This window comes from Muscardinus avellanarius (assembly GCF_963383645.1).
Source record: "Muscardinus avellanarius genome assembly, chromosome: 19".
NCBI lineage: Eukaryota > Metazoa > Chordata > Mammalia > Rodentia > Gliridae > Muscardinus > Muscardinus avellanarius.
Window position 1 is genome coordinate 9,559,346 of NC_137805.1, and position 27,291 is coordinate 9,586,636.

A 27,291-nucleotide genomic window follows, 5' to 3' on the forward strand; every position below is an offset into this window, starting at 1 on the left:
GTACAGTGTAAATTTTAGTCGTTGATTTAGTTTTGTGTGAAAGTTCATAGCATCTACCTTTGATTTAGCACTTTCCCTTTTTAAAATTTTTTCTCACCTCAGTGAGTTTATTTACTCCTCACTATTTTGTTTAATATGTGGGACAAAATTGTGTTACTTAACATCACAGGTAAACAAAGTGTGACCCCAAAGAAGATTCAACAGTACCTTTAAACTGACATGGAGGGGGAAACACAGAATCCAGATTAGAACCTTTTTATCCCCTTACACATAGCCGAGTGGCTTTAAAGCCACTATTTCTGCACTTTAAGACTAGCTGTCACTAACTTCCCAAATAGCAGATGCTCCTGCTGAACTAGCCAAGTACCTTGACCATCAAAAGATGACTACTTCATCACAAATTGGAGATAATAACATGAATTTGAAGATTTATTGATATGGAGTTTGTGTAAGATTATTAGCAGGTAAAGAGCTTGGAGAAAATCTTGAAATTTGCTAGAACCTCAATAACAAATAAAACTTTTCTCCAAACTTCCCTAACAAATAGATAACACGCAATAGATATTTGCTAGGTGCATGAATGGAGATGTATAACATTTTATCTTGCATTGCAGTTATTTGTAATACCATCTTCCCTTGGAATTATAGACTTCTTAAAGGAGGAAAGGTTCATCTTGGCTCATGATTTTAGAAGTTTCAGTCCATATTTGCTTGGCTCTATTGACTCTGGGCCTAGGGTAGCACAGCACTTAATGGAAGGGAATATGAGAAGAGAAGGTTTTAGCATCTCATGGTGACTGGGAAGCAAGAGATAGAAAAGAAGGGGCTGAGTCCCAACATTCCTTTCAAGAGCACACCGCCAATGACCCAACTTCCTTCCACTAGGCTTTACCTCCTTAAGGCTGTACCATCTTCCAGTAGCACCAGGGGCTGATGACTAAGCCTTTAGCAAATGAGCCTGCAGGGACGTTTAAGGTCCAAACTATAAGAGTGAGAATGAGACTCCTTGAAGGATTGCTCCTTTGACAGGCTGAAGGTTCTTGTTATATTGCAGAGCTGGATGGAAAAGTTCTTTTTATACAACTATTATCACAGTAAACATTGTTTTGCTGGTAATAAAATGACAGAAGACTGTCTTGGTGGCCCAGGAGATGTGGTTGGATGGACTTCCATTAGCATGGCCTGATGGCTTTCTTCATAGCCAACAGTCTGCAAGTGCAGGAGAGCTAACGCTTCCTAAGGACATCCTCAAGTGCAGTGATGGATGGTCTTCATATACAAACACAGATTTGGCCCAGAACTGAGTTTCTCTTATTTCCAGTGATAACTGGCTTGACAACTCAGCCTTTATTAGCCACTTCTAACCATTCTCACTCCTAATCACCCTGCTATTGCTTCCCACGATCACCTCTCCAATAAGCTCTTTGCTCTGGAATTCTGCTCTAAGAATCCATTTCTGAGGAGATGCCAACATATAGAAGCATCACTAATAAGCATTTCTGGCTCATTTTCTCCCTATTAGGCAGAGTCTGAGGTAACAAGATTGATTTTGCCCATCATCCTCAATTAAGGCTCCTCTTAAATAATGCGGTTCTTAACCTGGCGATAAGTTTGTTCTTACAGTTGGAGTCATAGAGACTGCAGTGATTCAGAGTTCAGGCAGAGCCCCCGGAATCTCGACAACCCATTAATGACATTACTGGGCACTTTCAGCTTCTGGGGGCTATTCCCTGCCGTGGCACATTTTCTAGCTTTGTGTTAGAGAAGATGGTCCACACCTATTTGATCTGGCTTCCTTGTGGTCAAGGTTTGTTTCTCCCTGCATTTGACACATTTGCCTCTTATTTATTTGGTGCAAATTGCCTATTAACTAAACAAGATTCTGGGCATGGCCGTGTTGGGGGTCAAGTGCCTGTGGCTTTGTGGCTTTTCTCCCAACACAGTATAACTTGCCAAGCTGTTGTTTTTGACTGAGCCAGAGTCCTACCCGACCCCTGTGGAGAAGGGGAAAAGTAGAGTGTCAGCAATTGTCAATGCACAGTGTTCTGCTGGGAGGTTATGTCAAGAGGAAAACATATCCATTTTCTGCTCTGTCCCAATAGTTCACACAAGCAATAGCAAGGCACCTCAGGAAGGTCTCATCTGACCAGCAGAAAAGGTGTTATCAAAATTCAGCAGACTGTGGGTGGCTTAGCCTACCCAGCTCACTTCCCTAACCCTGAAAGCTGGCATTTGAATTTGCCTTTTACTATTTATATTTTTCCTGTCTGGCTATTTTCTGCACAAAAGAATTTCAGCTGTGACAAGACATGGCTGTGACTTTCTGGCCAGAGTTGAGTTGCTGAGCAGACGCTGAGGTCACTTAAAAAAAAAAAAAAAAAAAAAAAAAACAGAGGAAGAAAAACTAAACAAAACAGGATTCCTGGGCCAGGCTTTGGCCTCTCCTGGGGCCCACTTGGTCCCTGCCTCCTGGGAGAGAAGGAAATGCATTAGAGGAAGGGAAAATGAAGGAAGTTGCCAAGTCACCAAATTAACAATGGACCTGGAGCAGAAATCTTTAAAAAAAAAAAAAAGAGGATATTTTCATTTTTAGCCAAACTCAAATACTTCAGAGAAGTGTGTGAACATAAGAAACCAGAGTTAAAAGGTGGATGTACTCACAATGTCATTCTCCCTTGACCTTCCGTAGAGGCTAGAAAGTCAATAGGTGGAATTTAAATAGGATCCCAATCAATAAAATACTACAGTGGCTTTCAGCAACATTCTTAGTGTATAAATGAAGGCATGAAAAGAATTAAGGATGCCATAGAATTTGCATCTGTCTTTGTCTTGGGGAGAAAATCTATCTTATTTGAGTTGACTTTGTTCATTTATTTCAATTCTTTCATTTCCTCTATTGCTATGCAGGTTGTTTATAGAGGCATATTTAAATGAATGCCATCTTAAATGAGAGACAGATCTTTAAGCCTGTCAATATTTCCTCCAGATGAGTGGTTCTTAAACCCCGCATCCTGCATCTCCTGGGGTTTTGGCAAAAGTGCTGCAGACAGTGGGGTGAGCAGGAGGAGAGACGCGGCGGGGCTGTCGACACCAACAGGCTCTTCTCTGTTCAACCGAAACAGTGCTTGCTTTAAAAGGTTTCTTCTACATGTTGGCTTTTCTTGTAGGACGTCATTAAAAGAAATATACACAAACTATACATAAAATATTTCTGTATATACAATAGACATAAAAAGATGCTATGTCAAGGACAAGTTTAAGAACCACTGCTATTAATGCCAATTGCTACCTTCCAAATAGTCAGTAATGCATCTCTTTCCTATGCAAGTCCTGATGGAGGGTGTCATGAGGAAATCGAAAGTAGCTGCAATGGAACAAAGAAATTAGGGGCCCGGGTCACAACACTGCCACTTCCTTAAGCTGTCTTCTTCATGATCTGGGAGTTTGGGCTAAATAGCTAAGTTCCTTATAGTTAGAAGTCCCATGATATGAAGCCACTGACCAGCTTCATGTGACAATTTAAAGGAATTTAAAGGTAGACATGGTTCTTGTCCATTTTTTTCTCTTTAAAAAAAGAGAAAATTGCTCTTACTTTTCTCATAGAGCACCTTTGCTTCTGTTAGGGCCATTTCTTCTTTTCCTAGGAAGCATATCCTGTTTGGCTTTGGGGAACCCCTTCTCTTTCATTGTCAGTCCACAAGGTCTACTGTTGAGGTCATTGGAGGCCCGGGGTATGGTTATGCCTAAGACCATGGACGTTTAGACTTTTTGCTCATAGGTGCCAGTAAATTCCTTTCTGTGCTTCAGTTTCAATAGTCATTTTTCTAATGAAGGAGTCCTATCTAGTATTAGGGATTGCAAGATTTCCCAGTCCAGGGTGCTATCCCACTCTGCTCATGCATTGATAATAACACTACACTCTAGCTTGGTTGTATCAATATTGTATAATATAATGATAGTGAAAATACAAAAGAGTTCTTTTTTTTCCCCCTCCAGCCCTCCTTTTCTTACAATAGAGTTATTTAGGCTGATATAATCATTACTTCAGATCTAGAGGAAAAATTATTTGTTGTAGCTGAACTTTCAATTTGCTTAAAAACAAATTGCTGTGCCATTATAATTTTGAGTTCATTTCAACCACCAAACCATAAACTTGGTGAGTACTGATCAAATACTAAAGGTATATCATCAAATACTAAAGGTATATCATGTAGTTTTTATGATTTAATTGAAACAAGGTGGGGAAGTTTTTATAAAATCCATCTTATAAAAAGTTAAGAGGTAGATCTAAGGAGAAAAAAAGGAATGGAGCTTGAAACATTTGCTAATATTATAATCTGCTATATTAATTCAGTTATTTAACAAATACACATGCACACCTGCTCTTCACAGAAAAATAAAAGCATGAGCAGACTCAAGTGCTTTTGTTGGTTTGTATTATGCAAAAATTGGCTTTCCTTTATTAATATATCAGTTGAATCTTGAGATCTATATTCTATTATCCAAGGCATCAATAAGGCTATTATATTTTTATGCAAATTTTAGGCGCTGTCATTTTTCTGAAGGTTTTAAGTGATTAAAAAGTTACTCTAATCGGGAGACATTAGTCTTCAAATTATAATATTCATGACGATTTTGTGTGGAAGAGGCTGGAGTAATTGTGAGTTCCTGTGTCAGCATACTGAGGTCTGTGGTATAAATAACTTGGCAAGAAAGAAACGTTTGCTGAACAGGGACCATGACATTTCTCAACGTCTGATATTTTGTTGTAAAAAATAAACCATATTTCCTTGAAAATACTATCCTATGAGATAAGATACAAATACTGTATTAGTGGCACTCGAGGATGTGAGCCTTTAGCTTAGAATGCACAAAACCCCTTAGATTATTTATATCCAATATAATACATATCTCCTGAAACAGAAACTCCAGTGTGGAAACGTGGCCAACATGCTAGCTACAGCAGGCCCACAGAGCCTCAAAGCCATCATGTCCTCTGGATTTTCATTTCACACTTTGCAGCTGCACACTTAGTGTTCCAGCCTATATAGTCAGCTTTGATATTTATGCTTTAGGCCGTATCGAATATTTTTTATTTAATTTTAGGCTATCTTTTATTTAAAATGATATAAAATACATATGAAAACTAAATAGTAACATGTCAGCTTCGTGTGTTATTTAAAACCCACTTTAAAATATATTTCTTATCTATATATGCTTGTGCATGCCTATAATACTAGTACTTGGAAGATTGAGACGGCAGGATTGCAGGTTCAAGGACAGCCTCAGCAACCTAGTGAGACCCTGTTTCATTAAGCAAAAGATCAAAGGGGTTGGGGATGTAGTTGGGAGGTGGAATGGCCTGGGTTCAATCTTCAATCCCCAGTAAAACACACACCCTCACCCACACCCACACTCACTACAAATATATATATACATATATATAATATATATGATAAAATATATATATTATCATTCTCTCCATATATATGTATATATTTGGAGATATGGTTATATATCTTATTATGGAGATATTTATATCTTATATATTTTCATAATAAAGAATATATATGTGCAAATACATATATATGTATATTGTATTATATATAGTATCTATGTTTTTATGCCTTCAATTTTATAACAAATATAGATATTATGGAAGTGTCTTTCTCATAAAAATAAAGACTGAATTTGTGGTTAAGCAATCAGATCAATCAATTTAACTAATACGTGGGCATATTTGAGGAACTAGTCAAAATAAAAATGGCAGAAAAAATTACAATGTAATATTGAACTTCCATACTTATTGCCTTATATAGATCAGAGGGTATTAAATACTTGGCTGAAAATTTGAAAATTTGGTTTCTTATGCTTTTTCTCCCCTAGGGACAAGGACTGAATTTGGGCCTTGAGCATGCCAGGCAAAAGCTCTGCCACTGAGCCAACCTCTGGTTTCTTAAAGAGCATCTTGGGAATGATGTGATTTTGTTTTTCTTTATTGCTGAGTAGAATTCCATTGTGTGTGTTTCCCATAATTTTGAAATCCATTCATCTGTTGATGGAGACCTAGGATGGTTCCATATTTCAGCTATTATGAATTGTGCTGCTATGAACATGGGTATGCATATGTTATTGTAGTTCTCTGATTTCAAACCCTTTGGAAAGATACCCAGGAATGGTAGAGCTGGATCATATGGTGGACCTATTCCCAGTTTTCTAAGGAATCTCCAAACTGATCTCCATAGTGGCTGAACTAGTTTGCACTCCCACCAAGAGTATAAGACAGTTCCTCTTTCCCCACATCCTTACTAGCATTTGTTGTTATTTGACTTCTTTATACTTGCCACTCTGATTAGGGTTAGATGGAATCTCAGTATAGTTTTGATTTGCATCTCCCTGATGGCCAATGATGTAGAACATCTTTTCATGTATCTATTGGCCATATGTATCTCTTCTTTTGTGAAGTGTTTATTTAATTCAGTTGCCCATTTCTTGGTTGGGTTATTGTTTTTCTAGTGTAGAGTCTTTTGAGCTCTTTGTATATTCTGGATATTAGCCCTCTATCAGAGTGGTGGCTGGTAGAGATCTTCTCTTATTCTGTAGGCTTTCTCTTTAGGGTTTTGATAGTTTCCTTTGATGAGAAGAAACTTTTTAGTTTGATGCCATCCCACTTGTTAATTCTTGCTTTAATTTCCTGTGCTTTGGAGATCTTGTTGAGAAATTTACTGCTTGTGCCTATATGTTGTAGTGTAGAGTCTATGCCCTCCTCTAATAGCTTCATAGTCTCTTGTCGAATTTCCGAGTCTTTAGAGAACATTATGTTAAGTGAGATCAGCCAAACATAGAAAGAGAAGGGACATATGTTTTCTCTAATATGCCCAAACTAGGGAGGGATGCCAGAGGGACTCCAGATAATGGAAGTGAAACCTCAGCACAGCTAGAAAGGAAGAATAAGAGAGTAAGAGGGCTGAGGTTGATTAACCGGAGGAGCTAAATTTGAATATGTATAAAAATGTAAATGTAGCATGGTCAAGACAAAACAAAAAAGAGAATGTTGGTATTGGTACTTAGGTAAGACTTGAGTTTGCTTCTTTGCTAAACATTAATGTGCATCTTTTTTCTCTCTTTCTTTTTTTTTTATGGTACTGAGGGTCAAACCCAGGGGTGTTCTACCCCTGAGTACAGCCCCAAACCTTCTAATTTTTTAAAATTTTGAAACAAGGTCTCAGTAAGCTTCTGAGGCTGGCCTCAAACCTACAATCCTCCTGTCTCATTTTCTCAAGTACAGGAATTACAGGCTTGTGCCACTGTGTCTGAATTTATGAGCAGTTTTGAAGTCACACAGTGAAAGGCGTTTCCTTGCAGATACATACCAGTCACTATATTAAAGCTAAACAAAAGGTTTATTGAATTGTACTTTATTGAAGTTTACTTATGGTTACCTAATGAATAAGACACAAAAAGGAAGTCATGAAAATATCCTAGAGTCAAACATCGAATGTCATGAATAGCAAACTCAAACAGAACAATTTATTACCACCTTTAAAAATATATTTCAAACTCTTAGTTACAAAAGGATCCAGCAATTTCTTAGTCCTACAAATAAATTTCAAAATCCTTATCCTTTTGACTATAAAATAACAGGTGACACTAGAAGATAATCTTGTCTAGCTTTCTTTGTTCAAATAAAAGCAGCAAACAAAGGACTGGGTAGAAAATAGCTCAACATCATTTTCTTGCTCGAGTTTTGGGTTACAAAGCAAATGCTGTGACTGGAAAATATGATTTACTTTGGATAGATAATAGAAAATTTAGGGGAAATAATTATCTTGGTCCTATGTATAAATACCATTGCCTGTCCTCAGACCTCTTCAGACTTAGCTGTCCTAAATTTTAGTGGTGCTTAATATGGACCAAGAAAGATTAAGAGTGCTCAAGAAATGTTGATTGACTGAGCAAGTGAATGAATAAAAGGATGCTATCCTCCATCTCTAGAGTAGTAGCTCCACCTCCAACCTGTGGAAATGAATTTTGCTTAATGTTCTACTGCCAATGAACCTTCCCAACAGGAAGACATCTCTCCACCTTCCTGCTCTCTGCACTTCCTCTGTATCTCTCAAAATCCTGCTGCTCAGAGCCCCCTGGTCTAGCAGCATCAGCTGATTATCATAATTGATGTCACACTTAAAGAATGACTATTTGGTGCTGAAGTAAATATTAGCATCGATAATCTCACTTTATTTTTCAAACAAGGTGGTTACCATGGGTCCCTTTTTGTGTACCTGCCTTGGAGTTGAAATAGCCCTCGCGAGGTCTTTTGTAAATTGACTGCTTGCTTCCTAGATAACTGGACTTCTTCCATGTGGAGTGCGGAGAGCCGCTGAGCTGTCTCTGCTGTCCCCTGGGGTGACAGGAGGTACATCTCATATCCTAGTACGTGGTTGGCCCTCTGGCCACATTCCAGGTATTGGTCTCCAAAGCCCCTATCCCACCCACACGATAGATGAGACTTTTGTGGAAATTGTATCAATCTAAATTCCTCTGTTCAGAGACCTCCAGGAGAAATTCTCCAGTAAAAAGTTGAGAAACAAATGTCTTGTGTTAATGACAAGATCACACCTACACATCTATATCAAACATCGCATCACGAATAGGAATGAGTTTTAGGTGCTGGGAAAAATCAAAGAAAGTCTAAGGCCTAGATATCCTGTGTTCTAAAGAAAGTAGATGAAAACACTTAAGAAATTATAACTGATATACTATACTTCAACACACCAAGGAGAAAGTTAATACTTACCCACCATATACCATTGGCCACAAGGATTTTTTTCTACATGCTTTGCAGATATTATTTGATTCAGATTTACAACAGACATGCATATCGATATTTATAACCACACAATTCACAACTGTGAAACTATGGAATCAGCCAAGATGTTCATCAACAGATGAGTGGATTACAGAACTATGGAATATGTACACAGTAGATTTTACTCAGCCATAAAGAAAAATATAATTATGTCATTTGCGGGGAAATGGATAGAACCGGAGAACAGTATGCGAAGTGAAATTAATCAGTCACATGAAGTAAAAAATAGGATGCTCTCTCTAATATGGGAAGCTGGGGAAAAAAGGGTGTTAGGAGGAACTCTACATGAAGAAGGAGAAACAAAAAATGAAGAAATAAGGCAACCTAACTGAGCGGCATGTGAAGGGGGAAGAGGGAAGTTCCCTAATGTACATGACGTGCATTCACAAACATGTCAAAGTCAATCACTAAGCCAACATACGAAGGAGGGAGGGGGAGAGAGTGGGTGGGAATTGGGGAAGGGCTACATGAGTGATGTGTGCGTGTATGCCTCTACCATCCTGTACCTCATTAAGATGTATGACCACAACAAGAAATAAAAAAGAAAAAAAACCCCAAATTTACCACACATGGATCAAAAACTCATTTCCTCTCAGTTTTGAAGATGAGGTAATCAAGGCACAGAAAGTGAAGTGGACCCCAGCTTTGGACCTGTGAGTGGAGCCATCGTTCTATGTTGCCTTTATAGTGGTTAAAGGTGATGCAGAGGATGTACAATCAACACTACATTATGTCAAGGGAAATAAAGGGTATTTTTTTGTTTGTTTGTTATTTTGTTTTTGGTGGTACTAGGGGTGGAATCCAGAGGCTTTCTACCTCCAGGCTACACTCCCAGATCTATTTTATATTTTATTTGGAAACAGGCTCTCACTAAGTTGCTGAGAGCCTCACTAAATAGCTGAGGCTGGCTTCAAACCTGCGCGATCCTCCTGTCTCAGCCTCCCAAGTGAGGGGATTACAAGGGTGCGCCACCACGCCTGACTAATAAGGTTGTTTTTAAAAAGACCTGAATTGTGATTGCAGAATTCACACCTCATATGCTTATAAAATGGCACAAAATAGTTGTGTAAATGCTAAGAGACACCATCTTCCATTCAAGTCAGACTGGCTCTAGGATCAGGGGGTTGTGCAATACCGACCTCCATGTTTCCCTCTGTACTTTCTATGCCAGCTAAGACTTCAGAGGATGATGTACGGAGTGTCACATAGCAGCTGAAGCCTGGGCCATCAGCACCGTGACACAAAGAAAGCCAAAGGGTGAATCTGTCCTTTGGAGGCCTCATCGATTTCACAAGAGCTTTCTGTTTTCCTAGTGTCACCGGCTAGTCATTTTTCGAAGTCATTCTGTATATTTGCCTTCACACTGTTAGCTTTACTTGGAGAAGTTTGGATTTCATGAGGCAAAGAGCAAGCTCTGTAGGCAAAAACATCTCCATGAAGTTGCCCCGGCTTAATGACAATGAGAAATAGAAGGTATATGCGGGAAGAAAGGGCATCATATTTAAGCTGGTTTGGAGGGACAGGCTAGGTGAGGCCACGAAACTTTTTAGGTTGGTCGCATCCTTTGACTGGCTTCCCTCCGCAGCAGCAATTGGATGATAACTAACAAAGGCGGAGTGTTTGACAAAGAAAAGGGAATTTATAAATTCCCTACTGATAACATGCTGAAAAATATTTAATTTTAAAATTTGTAAATACATTCATTTTCTATTCATAGGATCAGTTCCAGAGAGAAGAATGCAATATGCCAAAAGATTTTTAATCTGCTTTTCTGATAATCATTATTACTTGTGACTATAACTTGATATAGCTATTTTTCTTATTTTATACATTGCCTGCATATTAACTTGCAATTTGCTTCTTTTCAATAATTGGTCAAATGTATTTTGTGCTCCCTGACTATGGAATTCTAGGCAATAACAGCTTCTAATCATATTTTGGCATTTTGATTTATCCTTATTTAAAAATGTAAAATTTCATAATAACTTCTAGACAATTTAGAGCTGTCTCTCTGACCTGAATTTTTTTTGACTAATAATAATTTTTACAAACACTATGTTTTTCTTTTATCTGGATGGGAAAATTTCATAATATTTCCCCAATTGGAAAATTCATCATCTGTAAACTGCTATAAGACAAGGGCCTTTCAGACTAAATATTGTCTTTGGTTGGGGAAATTTAGAAAAAAATCTATAGGGTATTTTATAAAAGTTCTTAGAGATTCTAAAGGACAACCTTTAAGTTAGTAATTACTTGTTTGAGAAAAATGCAGTCGGTCACTGGGCAAATTTGAAGCAAAATAACAACAATAGTAATAATTAATAATAATACATGTTTAGGGGGGGTGGTGAGTTGGCCCGGACCACCCTCCCCCTCATGCCATTTTGGCATGGGGCTGCAACCATTTTCTGTATTTCTATCTTTTTAATAAACTTCTTTAAATCTTCAAAAAATAATAATACATGTTTAAATATTTTGTGCACGTATAGACATAACAACAGAATAAATGATAAATAAAAGTTTCAAATTTAAGAAAAAAATCTACTTTGGACTAGCTGTGCATGGTGGCACATACTTGTAATCCCAGAATTTTGGAGACTGAGACAGGAGGATCTCAGTTCTTGGATAGTCTCAGCTACTTAGTGAGGCTCTTTGCAAATCAATGAGATCCTGTTTCAAAATAAAAGAATAATTTTAAAAAATAGGGCTGGGGGGTGTAGCTGAGAGGTAGAATGCCCCTGTATTCCATCCCAAGTACCAAAAACAAAAACAAAAACAAAAAACAAAAAAAATATCTACTTTGGCCTAAACCACCAGAGATTCCAGACAGAAAGGAAAGCAGGAATACAAATGGCACAACTGGCCTTACACAGCCTTTGATGTCCCTAACTACTAATTCACAATTAAAACAAGAGCTCCTCTGTGGTGCGGAACTGCGTGTACTGACCTTTTTTGGCGAGGCTGTTGTTGGGTTCATACTTCTCAATCAATACTTGGACTTGCTCTTGTTTCAGAGGTGGGTAAAGGATTTCATTTAGCCGGGGATCTCTCTGCTTAAGGTTGATAAAATCCATCATCTGGTCGACAGTAAGATATGGTTTGCTTTTGGCACCGCTAAAAGCAATTAAAAACCAGGAATTTATAATATTTCCCCACCGAATGTTATTCGTGCATTTAGCTACAAGCAGACAAAATCATGCCACGTCTAAAAATTTAGACTTTATTAAAATTACTATCTTGCCCTAAAATCATGGTGCTGCTCCACCATAATTTCTATACCCCTATAGGCTTTGAATTGTCTTTTATAATAACCGCCATGAAATCTCAATGTCTCTAAGAACTATCAAATGTCTAAGAAAATTCATGGTAGGAAGACACTGCAAAGTATGTGTAAGTATGCAGTCTAAATTGAACTAATTATTAATTACTATTTATTATAACACAAAAATTATGAGTTAGTCATCAAACTCCAATATCCCTCTGAATCATTTGAAGTTTTATTTATTACTCATTCGGTACTTTACAGAAGTAAACAACCTGCTTGGGCGCATTTTTCATTTTATTAAAGTTATGATTTCATAAAAGTTTGTAACTCTTCAAAATAGTGTGACTCAAATTTTAATTTTATTGATAATCCAAAGTTCAGTGGTATACATATTGCAGATGTTCAATAATTACTTCAGGGTAATGAATACCATAAAGCAAAATAATACAAAATATGATGCCATTGTGAGCTGCCACTGCTTCACTAGCCTCCTTATTTTGTTTATCAATTTTGTATTAATTTTCTGTCATTATTTAGATTTTAGCATATTAAAGAAAGGTAAATTGCTACTTCCCCACATATGCCTTGATTTTGGTTTATTTATCTTTTTGACTTTCTTCCATCTTTTAAAAGAAGCAATATTTATGTAATTTTATAGTTTCTAACATAAAAGCAAATCATTTCCTAGCTAGGATTGTTCTTAGTAACTTAGAACTGCTCTTCATTCACTAATATGATTCAGAGAGATCAAAAGACCAGTCCCCAGTCTGAGATCTTTCTGCTACATCAGTATATGCCCACTTAACCAAGATGCCTCCTCTCTATTCTACCTAAAATCTTCAAACCACCTGTGCATGCTAAAACACCCAGAAATAAATCGTAAGCTATTCCTTAAGAGCAGCAGTTGTACTTTGAGACTTAAGAATAAATATGTGCTGGAGTCCAACAGATTACCCAGGAGCATCGCTTTTAGACATGGTATACAACACCTTTTCACCTCCCCGGCTACTGCTCAGAACCCTGCCCTGGATGCCCCGAGTATCAAGGTAAACTAGAAAAGAAGCGGATTAGAACGTGTTCCCTTACAACTCAGAAAAGATGTTATCAATTTCAGGCCGAGGGCAAAGATTGTTCAGGAAAACTCTGTACACGTCTGGAGTGAAGTCCTCCTGAGGTATTGAATCGTTCTGGGAAATAAAAAGACAAGGTCAGCAAATGGTCACTTCCCTCCCCAGTTCCTTCCCTCCCAGTTCTTTCTTTCTTTCTTTCTTTCTTTCTTTCTTTCTTTCTTTCTTTCTTTCTTTCTTTCTTTCTTTCTTTCTTGTCTCTCTCCTTATCATCTTTTCTTCCTCATCCCTCTTTTATCTTTTTCTTCCTTCTAGCAGTTCAGGGGAAACACTCAAAACACCTCTAAGGAGCCCATCTGGACACTAACATTGGGGAAATCCTTACTTTCGGTTGCCTTGCTTATATTAATTTAACCATAAGAATTTTCACCTACTAAAGGGATGTTAAGGCAACTTCCTAAGTACATTTACTAAAATAAGCTAGACCTAGGAAGGACAGAGTCTGTTTAGTAAAACATTTTTAGTTTCTTTCTTTATTTTCTGGCTTGAATCTTGTTTTTAAAAAATTTGTGGTGAAGTCCACATAACATAAAATTTACCATGTTGCCTATTTTTAAGTGTACAGAATGATGGTAGCATAAAGTATATGCACATTGTATAGCTATTTATCAGGTTTTTGAATGGATATTTTTTAAAAGGATGACCTTGGAAACAGCCATTGTCTAATGAAAACAAATTCCAATTTGGGGTCATTTTTTTTTTTCAAACAATGTTCCTTCTAGTTTAAATAATCTAAGTTGTAAAACAGTTTTCCTAAGTAGGGCAGCGCCAGTCCTTATTCCTCACTGATTGCTCTTGGTCCCATTGTTTGGAAAATAAGTCAGGGATATAAAGGGCTACTTCTGTGGCTTGTGTTTTCTGTTTGGTTGGGCTGCCATGGAAACCGGAAGCATTTCTTCAAGCCTTTGTTAAAGCAAGGACATTTTTCATGTAGTTTTCTTATGTCAGATATGTGTTTACATAATTATTTTTACTTTCAAGCTCTTAAATCAAAGAAGACACTCTACTTTTTTTTAACCAGAGTCATATGTTTTAAAATGTATTTTTATAGAAATTTCAAAAACCATTGTTTGAAACTGTATACTGCTTACTAATATAAAAAAAAAACTGAGCTTTCCATTTGGCAGATAGCAGAAGACACATATTATGGAATGAATGAATGAAGAAATATTTTCTTTACTAAGTTCACTTATAGAGAGGGGAAGACATTTTGTAAAATACAATTTTGAGAAACCAAACAACACATTAATCATTTTACATAGATAATTTATACCATCAGATAGTTGTACAAAAGTTTTGAAATAATAAGCAAATCCAAGAACAATGGTGAATTATTATGGTTTATCTTTTTGATGTTTTGCTATTCATAAAATAGGGACAGGTACAACCTGTAGAAAGGTTTCCAAAATTGGATTGATTGATTGATTGATTGGTGCTGGGGATTGAACCCAGAGATTGAAAGAGTCTTACTAAATTGATGAGAGTCTCAGTACTTGCTGAGGCTGGCCTAGAACCTACTAAGATTGCAGGCCTGCATCACCATGCCCAGCTTCATTTGATTTATAAAAAGAATTCTGTTGGCTAGAGGATGATATCCATTGTCTCAGTTAGATACACACATTTCTTCTTTTCTTTAATAGATTTTTTTACTTTAGTTTTTTTTTTTTTTTTTTTTTTGTAGTGCTGGAGATTAACCAGAGGGTCTTGTGTGTGGTAAGCAAGTACTCTACCCCTGAGTACATATTCAGTTCTTTTTATGTTTTAGTTTGACACAGGATCTTGCTAAATTGCTGAGGCTGCCTTTGAGTTTGTGACCCTCCTTCCTCAGCCTCCAGAGAGGCTGGGATTACAGGCATTCACCGCCAGGCCTGGCTAACACACCTTTTTAAATAGTTTTATTGATAAAGAGAAATGACCCTACCTACCTACCTTGACTATGAAACCCAGGAAGGAGAAAGACTTTAAAAGATTTGCGAAACACTCAGTGGTACGGCAGGTCAACTCAAGTGTATCCAGTGTTACTGGATTTTATGAACTCCGAGAGTGTTTTCCCATTCCTACTTCTGAACTGAGCTCGCCTCTCCTCCCCCAGACACAGCAAGCACACGCACTGTTTGGTTGTTTCTAGGGACATCAGTGATCATCTTCTCTTGCGGACCTGTTTTTCTTCTTTCTTGTCTTAGTCCAGGATAATCTGGGAAGCCTCGCCTCTCTCTGGACTGGCTTTTGTCTTGCCTTTGCTCCCCCATCACACACTGCTTGTCTTAGATTTCAACACTCACTTAACCGTATTGTGCTCTTAGCCATACAATTACCCCTCTTCCTCTCTAACCTGCCAGGACGTGTGTTTTGCCTGTAAACTGCTCTAATTCCAGGGTGTCGCTCGTATTAAGTACACATTAAATATTCACTGAGTAAATGAATATGATTTATGAGTCTAATGAAAATTGAGGGTGAAGACTTACATTTTTATAATTCCTACGGAGCATCAGATTGAACTAAAGTCATTTACATATAATTATAGACATAATTTCATAGACTATTATGCTTTACTAAGGTCCAACCATTGTTTATTCATCAGCTGTGAATTAGGATTTTCTGTTAAAGTGAACAAATTAATGAGATAATTTGAATAAAAGAATATTTTCATTGTGCGTTCACTTGTACATAGCAAAAGAAAATATTTCAGCCCCGCTGATTTTCTCTATTTCATTTTTCTCTCGTTCAACTTAATGAAGACACCCCAAATCTTTGGCGTTAGTGGGTAAAAATGGGAGAGAAAATGTTTTATAGAAAATAGTTGAAATAAATGAACATCATTGAAAGCTAAAGTGGGAGGTTGCTGGGGAGGTGTGTAGAGAAGAGTTATGGACAATTTTCTATTCCTTACATTTTAAACAAGGCTGAATTTCACAAAGTTCATTCCCATACTTTATCCTCCTAAAAAGCAGTAAGGTAAGTACTCCTTTTAGTCTTATGACAATGGTTTGCATTTTCTCCTTCATACATTTCTAGATAAAAAAGGTAATTTTATGATGAATATAGACCCAACACCCCAAAATTGTGATACTGATTTACTGTATGAATAAATGAAACGTTGGGCGTGGTGGCGCACGCTTGTAATCCCCGCGCTTGGGAGGCAGGGACAGGAGGATCGCACAGGTTCGAAGCCAGCCGCGCACGCTGGCTTAGGAGACCCTGTTTCCAAATAAAAATGTAAAAATAGGTCTGGGAGTGTAGCCCGGAGGTAGAAGGGCTTCCAGGAACCCCAGTACCACCACACACACAAAAAATGAATAGATGCTAATGAATAGAATCTACATGTAGGTTTTTCTTGCCAAGTCAGTGGGTTAATTTCTAGTAAATTCAGAAATTTAGCCTATTTTCAATATTTTGATCTCAAAACTATAAGTTAAAAGTTGAATTATCCAGAGTCCATGGAATAATTACAAATAAATCAGTCCTAATGTACTGAATACTTAATGTTGCTTTAAAACTGAATTTTGATATCAGTGGTTTTAAGAATCACAATTGCAGGAACAATTAAGTTTCTATTTTATATTCAAGATGTAAGGCACAGCAAAAAGGCAATAAACTATAGTTATACAAAGAGGTTCTTTTATAAATTTTATTTATAGAATTCCTCAGTAAAACATACAGTTGTCTTGAAATCTCAAGTAGTTTTCATTTGTATTATATTAATGTCCATCACAAGATGTGGTGGCTCACGCTTGTAATCCCCGCGCTTGGGAGGCTGAGACAGGAGGATCACACAGGTTCGAAGCCAGCCTCAGCTACTTAGTGAGGCTCTCAGCAACTTAGTGAGACCCTGATTCCAAATAGAGTATAAAATAGGTCTGGGAGTATAGCCTGGAGGTAGAAAAGCCCCTGGGTGCTCCATCCCCAGTACCACTAAATAAATAAATAAATAAATAAATAAATAAATAAATAATAAATAAGAATATCCAGCAACTACAGTAAATTTTGCTATTTAAAACAAATCATGAACTCGCTCATCATCCTTATTAAAATTCCACCCCATAGGTCAATGTTAGGGCGTGACTGCAATATAATTCCAAATGTCACTGAGCTCTTTTTCAAGTTAATAAGCCTAAAATCAAGGGAATTTGGTACAAATAAATTATTTTCAGCTCTCAGCTTGTGGGTAGAGTGGTAATTTTCTGAGTATGTAAAGGTTTTCAAAGGTCTCATTGGAAAATATGTTTGGATTATTAATAGAAGGACAGTAATTGCTTTGTCTCTTTTTAGGCACAGCACTACTTTTTAACAATTAGGGTAACTGGAGACTGGCAACTCTAACCTCTAAAGGATTATCCTCTGAAGGGATGTGTTATTCCAACACTGCATGTAAGCCAGGATAGGAGTTCAAGTGCATTAATTATCCCTAACAATGTGCACAAAGATAATGTTTAAAAAATCCCGACAGGATATCCACTGGGCTTCTGGTAATGTGTCTATTTACAGAACACAATTACATCTAGTTTGAATGATAGCTGGCTATTAAATAGGCTCCCAGTGTATGCAGAACTATCAAACCATTCATGTATCCCCTTCCTTGTATGAAATGTTTAAAATACCTCTTGTTAAAATAGCCAGAATTTGGGAGGCTGAGACAGGAGGATCGCACAGGTTCAAAGCCAGCCTCAGCTACTTAGTGAGGCTCTCAGAAACTTAGTGAGATTCTGTTTCCAGATAAAATATAAAATAGGTCTGTGAGTATAGCCTAGAGGTAGAAAAGCCCCTGGGTTCCACCCCTAGTACCCACCCCCCACACACACACACACTAGCCAGAATTCTTTTTTTTTCTAATTAATGGATATTTTTTATATCTGCTTTCTGTAGATATGAAATTACCACTAGGCTTTAAAATACAGTTTTGAGGTACTATTGGCAGTTCACAGAAATATTTATTCACTGGCTCAGAAACTGTCTTTGGTTTTTAGATTTTTTTTTTAAAAAAAGCATTCTGAATCTACCAGTCCTCCAAGAAAATTATACTTTACTATGAATAATGATCTTTCAAACTATGATGGAGGTTGATTATATTTTAAAAATATCTTCAGTTTGTTTTCACAAAACTGTCATTACATTTAATTTGCTAAGGATAAATTTTTCCCAATTTAAACACAACTCCTGCTATTTGAATCTCATTTTCCTTCTAAAGTGTCTCTAGTTGATATTGGTCTGAAAGTTTGAACCTATAAAGACTCAATTTATGTTTATTGACTGAATTTTCAGAATCCAATTGTTTATAAAAATGTAATTTATAGAGAATTGATTGATGGGTTTGGTTTTCTGGTTGGCTTTATTTTCTATTCTTTTTTTCTTTTCTAGATGTATAATATCAACTAAAATTTTGATCATTTTTAAAGATATTTTTCAGGAAAGGTAAGAAGGAATTTCCAGAATTAAAAATCTTTGTATGACTTTATTTTAATTAATTTATTTTTTGGTGATACTGGGGGTGGAACTTAGGGGCTTTTCTACCTCTGGGCTATACTCCCAGACCTATTTTATACTTTATTTGGAAACAGGATGTCACTAAGTTGCTGAGAGCCTCACTAAGTAGCTGAGGCTGGCTTCGAACCTGTGCGATCCTCCTGTCTCAGCCTCCCAAGTGTTGGGATTGCAAGCGTGCACCAAGTCTGACCTCTTTGCATGTCTTTATAAACCCATCTCTTAGTCTTTCTCTTTGTGATCGAATGAGTGGTCTTTTTTCAGTTTCTCAAACCCAGTCAATTCTTCCCAGGCTCAGCACACAATGTTTTCATTTTTTGAAAAGAACTTCCCTTATTCTCAATAGCAGCATTCCGATCTTCTTTTCTCTTGTTGTTGTTTTTTTTTTTTTTTATAGTACTTGTTCCAATTTACAAGTGCATTTGTTGATGTGTTTACTGACTAGTTTCCTGAGAAAACTCTTTGGTCCTTGAAACTCCAACTGTCATGTTGTGTACTACTATATTCTCAAAGCCTGTGGGCAAGTAGGTAAGAGCTCAAGAAATGTTTGTTGGGTCTGTGGCAGGACCTTCATTGTTCTCCTACCATAAAGCATCTAACAGAAGAGCAGTGTGAAAATAGCCATGTTTGATGCAGCCTTTGCAGCATTACCGACCTTTTTCATTTTTTTATGTGGCCTACCAAAGTCCTCTAATATGCCCAAACTAGGAAACACAAAGGATACCAGTGGGACTCCGGATATTAGAGGGGAAATACTAGCTAAGTTTGAATGGAAAGATAGGAGAGGAGGAAGGCCGATCTTGATTAATGAGGGTCTACATCTGAACATGTGTAAAATTATGAATAAGACATGGTTAACCTGGACAACCATTGGTGGGAGGGGGGAAGGGAAAACGGGGGCAGGGGGGAGAGGGCACCAAATATAGTTTAAATGTATACTATTTATGTTCAATTAAAAACATTGTTAAAAAAATAAAAAAATAAAAAAAATTTTTGCAAATAATAACCACCATAAAAAATTTGCTGATAAATTTCATAACTAGCATTCAGTGTTTTTTTTTATAGTTCAATCATGAGTTTAAAAGTGGCTTCCAAATTTTGTTTCATGTGACTTGAACACTGCTTGTGTGTTTCAAGAGTCCCTTCCTATAAAATTAGCTCTGTCCATAGGTGTTTACTTTTTGCTTAGATACTAGAATAAAAATAATTTGAAATAGAAAAGAGGGTTCTGCATATAGCATGAGAAAAAGGGCTTAGGCACTAGACTATGTTCTCCCAGAAAAAATGGTATTAAATCATTTTAGAGTCAGTTATGCAGAAAGGAATTTAAAAGAAGAAAATATACTCTATTCCCAGTATTTAATGTATATGTAATGCCTCGTATGTGTCAGGCATTAATAAAAAAAAAAAAGGCAGAAGCATAGTACACGCTTGTCTTCTCAATCAATTTACCGCCTACAAGCAAGTTTCATTCCTCAGTACAAACTTTTTGAGCACAGCCCTGCAGAGCATACTGGATTTTTGTATAAACATGTACTGCCCATTAATTATGCATATAACTTATAATTTGTGTGTGTACTAGGGTTTGAACATGCATTCAACATCCGAGCTATGCCCATAGCCCTTTTAATTCTGTATTTGAGATGATCTAAGTTTCTGAGGCTGGCCACAAACCCGTGATCCTCCTGTCTTAGTCTCCCAAGTACCAGGATTATAAGCATATGTCACCATGCTTGGCTTATAACATATATATATATATATATGTGTGTGTATATATATATATATATGCATATATATACATATATTTTAAAACTAGAAATTAGCATTTTGAATGTTTTTCTAATGCTAATGGCTCAACACCATAATTAGTCGATATTTCAAGAGACATCAAGACCAGGTCTGTCTTTAAGGATAGATTTGAATTCACATTACAAATTGTCTTTTTGACAGTGGTGACCTATTTTGGTTATTTTCAAAAAATATTGCCTGACCAGATTATGATTGATTTTTTTATGTGTGATTCTTTGGATCAAACTCATGAGCTTTACCACTGAGCTATACTTTCAACTCTCATATTGATTTTCTTTTTAATCTACAAGAAGCAAGGGTCATTCTAGACGGAAATACTGGGGTTGTAGACATGAAGAAATAGAGCAGTGGTATTCTACATGGCAAATATTCACACATAAGTTATGGGATTCCTTATTTTATAAAATTATGTCTCGGTAACACTGGCGCAATGTGTGTCTAGTGTGAATTATCATGAGCTATTTTGCCGTGCTACTATTGTACGAGGACGTGCTCACCCTTGAAGATGGAAGGCTGCAAGCCTCTAATGCGGTTTCCACTCGCTTCCGGTCTGCTGAAAACAAGCGGTAGATGCTGTGAAATGAAATGACACAGAGAAGTGTGTCAAGGGTGTGCGGATCACAGCGCGTATAGACGACTCTAACTCAAAACATCCCGTGGAATCAAATCTATTAATTATTCACCATGATCGGAAAAAAAGGTTCTTGCCCACATACCTCTGCACCTGTGTTCTAAAAGACGTACTTTTCAAAAATTATATCATTGACTATAAAATCAATATTCTGAGACAATGGTGATGGCCCAATCCAAAACTCTTGCATTATAAATAACCTCTTATCTGAAACACTGAAATAAACAACCTTGTCTCCTTGTTGCCCCCACTGCTCCAAACTCGTATGTTGTGTTATTAATAGTTCAACTTCTTTTGTTTTTAATTGACAGAAATTCCCTGATAGCTTGCAAGTGAAAGGCTGAACACGTTTGGCTAATATGGTCTAGGTCACTCATTAGGTTTTTTTTTTTTTTTTTTGATGGTACTGGAGTTCCTGGAAGCCCTTCTACCTCTGGGCTACACTCCCAGACCTATTTTTACATTTTTATTTGGAAACAGGGTCTCCTAAGCCAGCACGCGCGGCTGCCTTCGAACCTGCGCGATCCTCCTGTCTCTGCCTCCCAAGCGCGGGGATTACAAGCGTGCGCCACCACGCCCAGCTCACTCATTAGGTTTTAAAGAACAGAATGTAAGTGATGGAGAATTGGATATAATGCTTAGGAAGTATGGGTTCTCTTAAATAACAGTATAAAATCTCATGTCAGGAGCTCACTGACCCCTCCCTCAGGTTCTCAGTAGGGGTGAGCCATCGCTTCCCTTCGACCTGACCTGTGTTTTAGCTTTCTTCCTCCTCCTGCTCTGCCTGGACAAGTTCCCTGCCTGGCTCCTGCTGGCATCTGATTTTTCAAGCCCTTAGGGCTAGAGTCATCTTGGTAGAAAGAGACACTGCAGTCAACCTCTTTGCACCCCTAGATTAGATCTGAATCTCAGCTGGATTTGGGGGTATAGTCATGAGTTTCCACCTTTGGCAACAGGAAAGGGGGGCCCAGGGAAACCCTACAAGGAAACCAGATGCTCTGATGTGAGACATGTGGATGGAGTCACCACACATTTCCAGGCTTCCGCTTAGGGTGGCGGAGAAACCAATCAGAGCCATGGCACAGACTCAGTCTTTGAGATAAAGAACATTAATGACGTGAAGAGTCAGGAGGCTTACTTTTTGAGAGGAATCCGACCTTCTGGAGTGACTTGCAGCTTCAGTTTTGTGTAGCTGTTACGGAAGCAGAAAAATGCATGTTAAATTTAAGCACAAATACTTCTTTTGTTTTGTTTTGCTGCGGTACTGGGGATGGAACCCAGGAGCATTCTACCTCCAAGCTACACTCATAGCCCTATTTATCTTTCTTTCTTTCTTTCTTTCTTCCTTCCTTCCTTCCTTCCTTCCTTTCTTTCTTTCTTTTTTTTTTTTGCGGGTCTGGGGGTGGAAACCCAGGGGCATTCAACCTCCGAGCTATACCTCCTGCTCTATTTTTTATCCTTTATTCTGAAACCAGGTCTCACTGAGTTGCAGAGGGCCTCACTAAGTAGCTGAGGCTGGACGTGAACCGTGATCCTCTGGTCTCAGCCTCCCAAATGCTGGGATTACAAGCGTGCGCCACCACGCCCGGCATATTCTTTATTTTGAAACAGGGACTCCTGAGTTGCAAAGAGTCTCAGCCTCCCAAATGCCAGGATTACAAGCATGCAACACCACGCCTGGCTATAAATACTTCTTATCGAAGAATAAAATGCATGAGAAAAGCTCATGCCTATGCTCAGTTTGCTGCATTTGTACAAATTGCATAGAATAATCAAATCACCACCCAATGAATAAACAGACGATTGCCAGTGTAGTAGCATTCCGAAAGAAAGAAGGAAGGAAGGAAGGAAGGAAGGAAGGAAGGAAGGAAAAGAAAGGAAGGCTTCTCAACCCTCTCCTCACTGTATGGAAATCAATTATATGAACACAAAAACTGTATTCACCTCTTCAATTGCTTATGGACACAGAGATATAGAGGTAGAGCAAGGGAACTTTCAACCATTACTGGTGAGTGTGAGAAATAATACTTCAGAAAAGTGTGCACTTAACAATGCGGCAATCCCACATCTAGGTGCAGGCACAAGAGAAAAGCGTACAATGTGCTCACCCAAAAACATGTTCTAGAGTATCCATAGCAGTTATTGTAAGTAGACACCTCTCCGGATTAAACATTTGCAATACATGATGATTAGTCACCAAGATCAAATACACCATGTCATTTATCTCTACACTTCTGCCCATTAACTTTGCCCGGAAGAATAGATGTTCTAGAAAGGTTTGTTGTATGAAAGATGGTAAGATCAAAATCAAAATAAAAAGTGGGGAGAAAGGAAGGGTGGAGATAGGGGCATGTAGGAAGGATCCTCAGGTGGGTAACAAACTCAGGGCAGGAGATGATCCCATTTAAAAAAAACAAAAACACTGAAATGAAGACTTGTGTGGTACTGGCTAAAAGTAAAAAGTTTCACAGAAAAGACCAAAAAAAAAAAAAAAAAAAAAAAGGCTCAAGTACGAGGCCTTTCAAGGATGGTATGTCTTGTATAACAAGAGAGAAGAAAGAAAGCTCTTCAGTCCAACAGAGGGCCACCCATTAATGCTTCTGCTTGTGGTTTGGATTTAAAGGTTCCCCAACCTCCCCAGCTTCCAAAAGAACACAGGCAGCTTTCCCCATGGCTTGTGATTATTTCCTCAGCACATGTTATTATTTTCCTTGGTCAAATAACTTTTAGAAAAGGGAGCCGGGCATGGTGGCACACGCTTGTAATCCCAGCATTTGGGAGGCTGAGACAGGAGGATCACAGATTAGGGACAGCCTCAGCTATTTAATGAGGCCCTTTGCAGCTCAGTGAGACCCTGTTTTAAAAAAATATAAAGATTAAAAAAATAGGGCTGGAGCTGGGCGTGGTGGCGCACGCTTGTAATCCCCGCAGTTGCGCTTGGGAGGCTGAGACAGGAGGATCACGCAGGTTCGAAGCCAGCCTCAGCTGCGTAGTGAGGCTCTCAGAAACTTAGTGAGACCCTGTTTCCAAATAAAATATAAAATGGGTCTGGGGGTATAGCCCGGAAGTAGAAAACCTCTGGGTTCCACCCCCAGTACCACCAAAAAAAAATAGGGCTGTAGTGTAGCTTGGAAGTAGAATGCCCTTGGGTTCTATCCCCAGTACTGAGAAAAGAGAGAAGAAAGGAAGAAAGAAAGAAAGAAAGAACAAAAGAAAGAAAGGAAGGAAGAAAGAAAGAAAGAAAGAAAGAAAAGAGGGAGGGAAGGAGGAAGAAAGGAAGGAGAAAGAAAAAAGAAAGGAAGAAAAGCAATCTCTGTTGACTTGCATTGCTTCTCTTTCTCTCCTTTTGCTTCAGCTCTATCCTCTGTATCCTTTCTCTTTTCTTACTAATATTTGCTGTGATTGTCTACAAGGGCTGGACTCAGAGCACGGGCCTGGGCCTATGGACTGAAGTGGGCAGGGAAGTTACTGCCGCATCTGTCACAGAGACCCTAGAGGGCCAAGCAACATAGGCTGTTCACTACTCTCTTCCCCGGGTGAATTCCAGAGGACACAGGCAGATGCAGACGCCAGAGCGGAGGGCTCTCTGAAATTAATAATTTCTAGCTCTGAGCACAGCTGCCAGGAGCTGGAAGTGTCTTTTTATTGTGTGTCAAAGGCATTGGCATCCAGGCAAGCTCAGCCCAGGCGTGACGCGGCTGTGCGGCTGGGAGAAAAGAGCGATCTTTCTCAGAAGTCTTCCCACTCTGAACAGTGGAGGTATCAGCGCGCTAACAAATCTCAAAGGGAAACTTATGTTTATCAATGTGAGAAGCCAGCACAGCGTACACAAAGACTCACAAAAGACAGAGGAAACTGACTCAGAAGCTGCAGCAACACCCTGAGCTGTAAAATGTGAGTGACTTACGCTTTTTCCAGAAACGCGTCCCTGGACATGTTTTGGGCCAGCAGGTTTGTTGCCAAACTGAAAACCTCGCTTGTCCATTCCTGAGAAACGGAAAGCACACTTGCATTAGCTCAAATATCACACAGTTGTAAGACATGCTTTCAGCTCAGCTTCCAGGAAAACACAATCATCCAATCTGGATGTCAAAGGGCACCCTTTACCTCTTTTGTTTGGGGCACACACACAGAAGAGAGAAAAGGCATAAATTAAAATCCTTGCGTGATGACTCTTTTTCTGAGAAAATGTTCTTTAAACAAAAGCAAAAAAAATTTTTTTTCTGTTTTAAAAACCTCCACTGGCCGGGTGTGGTGGTGCACGCTTGTAATTCCCGCGCTTGGGAGGTGGAGACAAGAGGATCGCCCAGGTTCAAAGCCAGCCTCGCTGGATTAAGAGACCCTGTTTCCAATTTAAAAAAAAATATATAAAAAAAATAGGTCTGGAGCCAGGCGTGGTGGCACACGCTTGGGTGGCGGAGACAGGAGGATCGCGCAGGTTCGTAGCCAGCCGCGCTGGCTTAACAGACCCTGTTTCAAAAATATAAAGTAGGTCTGGGAGTGTAGCCCGGAGGTAGAAGGGCTTCCAGGAACCCCAGTACCACCAAAGGAAAAAAAAAATAGGTCTGGGAGTGTAGACCAGAGATAGAAGGGTTTCCAGGAACTCCAGTACCACCAAAAAAACAAAAACCAAACAAACAAAAAACTCTCCACTGATTTCTGCCTTCAATACATGCTTTTTTTTTTTTTTTTTTTTACTATTTTCCATGAATTAGAAATAGATTAATAGAAAGGCTTAATACAGAGGAAATATATTTTCAATAGAATTGCAAATACAATCTCCCTAATTTATTATCTATACCAAAGTGGCTATATTAGGGATCTTTATATGTTCACTAAAGTTCTCTAAACCAGTTGTAGTCATGAAGTCAAACAACAGACAATCCTCTCCCTCCTTCCAAACCTATCAATCCTCACTAGCTCACTAATCTAATCTTAATCCCTACCTCACACCTACTCATTAGTGATCTCACCTGGCTCCCAAGAAAGTGAAAAAGAACAAGTCTGTGAAAGGGTTGAATCTCCATTTTGGGTGGTAGTTTAGAACGTATAATAAGTATTCTGGTTTCAAATTTTTTCTTTCCCTCTATGTGCAAATGACATGAGTTTTTTTGTTTTTTTGTTTTTTGTTTTTTTTTTTTTTTTGGTTGTGGGGATTGAACCCAAGGGCATTTTACCTCGGAGCTATACCCCAAAGACTTATCTATAATTCTTTATTTTGAAATAGGATCTCACTAAGTCACTGAGACTGGCTGTGAGCCCCCGAACCTCCTGTCTCAGCCTCCCAAATACTGAGATGACAAGTCTGCACTGCCACTCTCGGCCGGCTTGGATCTCTTTTCAGTGAAATAACACTTGATATCTTATTACTGTATTTCAGTCTATCTCATTTTTGTAGCTCTATTAATACCTGCCTTTTCAGTTTAGAAAAGATTGGAGGAGGGGTGTTTTATCACTTATCTTTTTATTAATTTTTTTAAAAAAAGGTCTCACTAAACTGAGGAGGCTGACTTGTAACATGTTATCCTCCTGCCTCAACCTCCCAAGTAGCTGAAATTACAGTCAGGTGCTACCCTGCCTGACTTAATATTTGCTTTATGTACAGTCATGCTCCAAGGGCGCACATATCACAATTTAAAACTAGTTTGCCCTCTTGATGAGTCAATACCTTTATCAAAATATCATGACCTTCTTTGTCTCTTTTTACAGTTTTTGACTTAACGTCTACTTTGTCTGACATGCACATAGCCACTTCTGCTCTCTTTGGGTCTGCATTTGCCTGAATAATTTAATTAGGAATCCGCAAGAGTCCAGGTAAGAAATACTAAGGCTTTTAACTCTACTGATTGTTGGCAGAAAATTTAAAAATGACAACACAGCATAGCTACGAAAAAAAAAAAAACTGCCTACAAAAACAAATATGGACCATAGAACTTGATATGCACACAGAAAAGCATCAAAATACTTTTAAAAGCTTGAAAATCAGTTTTCTTCAAATTAAATGTTTAAATGAGTAGTAGTAACTATTGGTGCTGGTTTAAAATATGTATCTGGTATAATATTTTCTGGGGTAAGTGTCAAACTTCATCTACTTCTAGTTCCTTGGGACCTT

The 27,291-nt window shown here is 38.2% G+C and overlaps 1 protein-coding gene across 2 annotated transcripts in view; it reads right to left on the reverse strand.

Annotated features, from left to right (window-relative positions):
- PLCB1 (phospholipase C beta 1) overlaps nucleotides 1-27,291 on the reverse strand; it is a gene marked incomplete at both ends in the record, with an annotated part of 756,028 nt that overhangs the window by 224,564 nt on the left and 504,173 nt on the right. For both annotated transcript variants that reach the window (XM_080716836.1, XM_080716837.1), the window contains 5 exons: nucleotides 11,817-11,983; nucleotides 13,221-13,321; nucleotides 21,046-21,121; nucleotides 22,318-22,371; nucleotides 25,087-25,166. In XM_080716836.1, coding sequence (XP_080572962.1) covers nucleotides 11,817-11,983; nucleotides 13,221-13,321; nucleotides 21,046-21,121; nucleotides 22,318-22,371; nucleotides 25,087-25,166 — 478 coding nt within the window. The remainder of the gene's footprint in view (nucleotides 1-11,816; nucleotides 11,984-13,220; nucleotides 13,322-21,045; nucleotides 21,122-22,317; nucleotides 22,372-25,086; nucleotides 25,167-27,291) is intronic.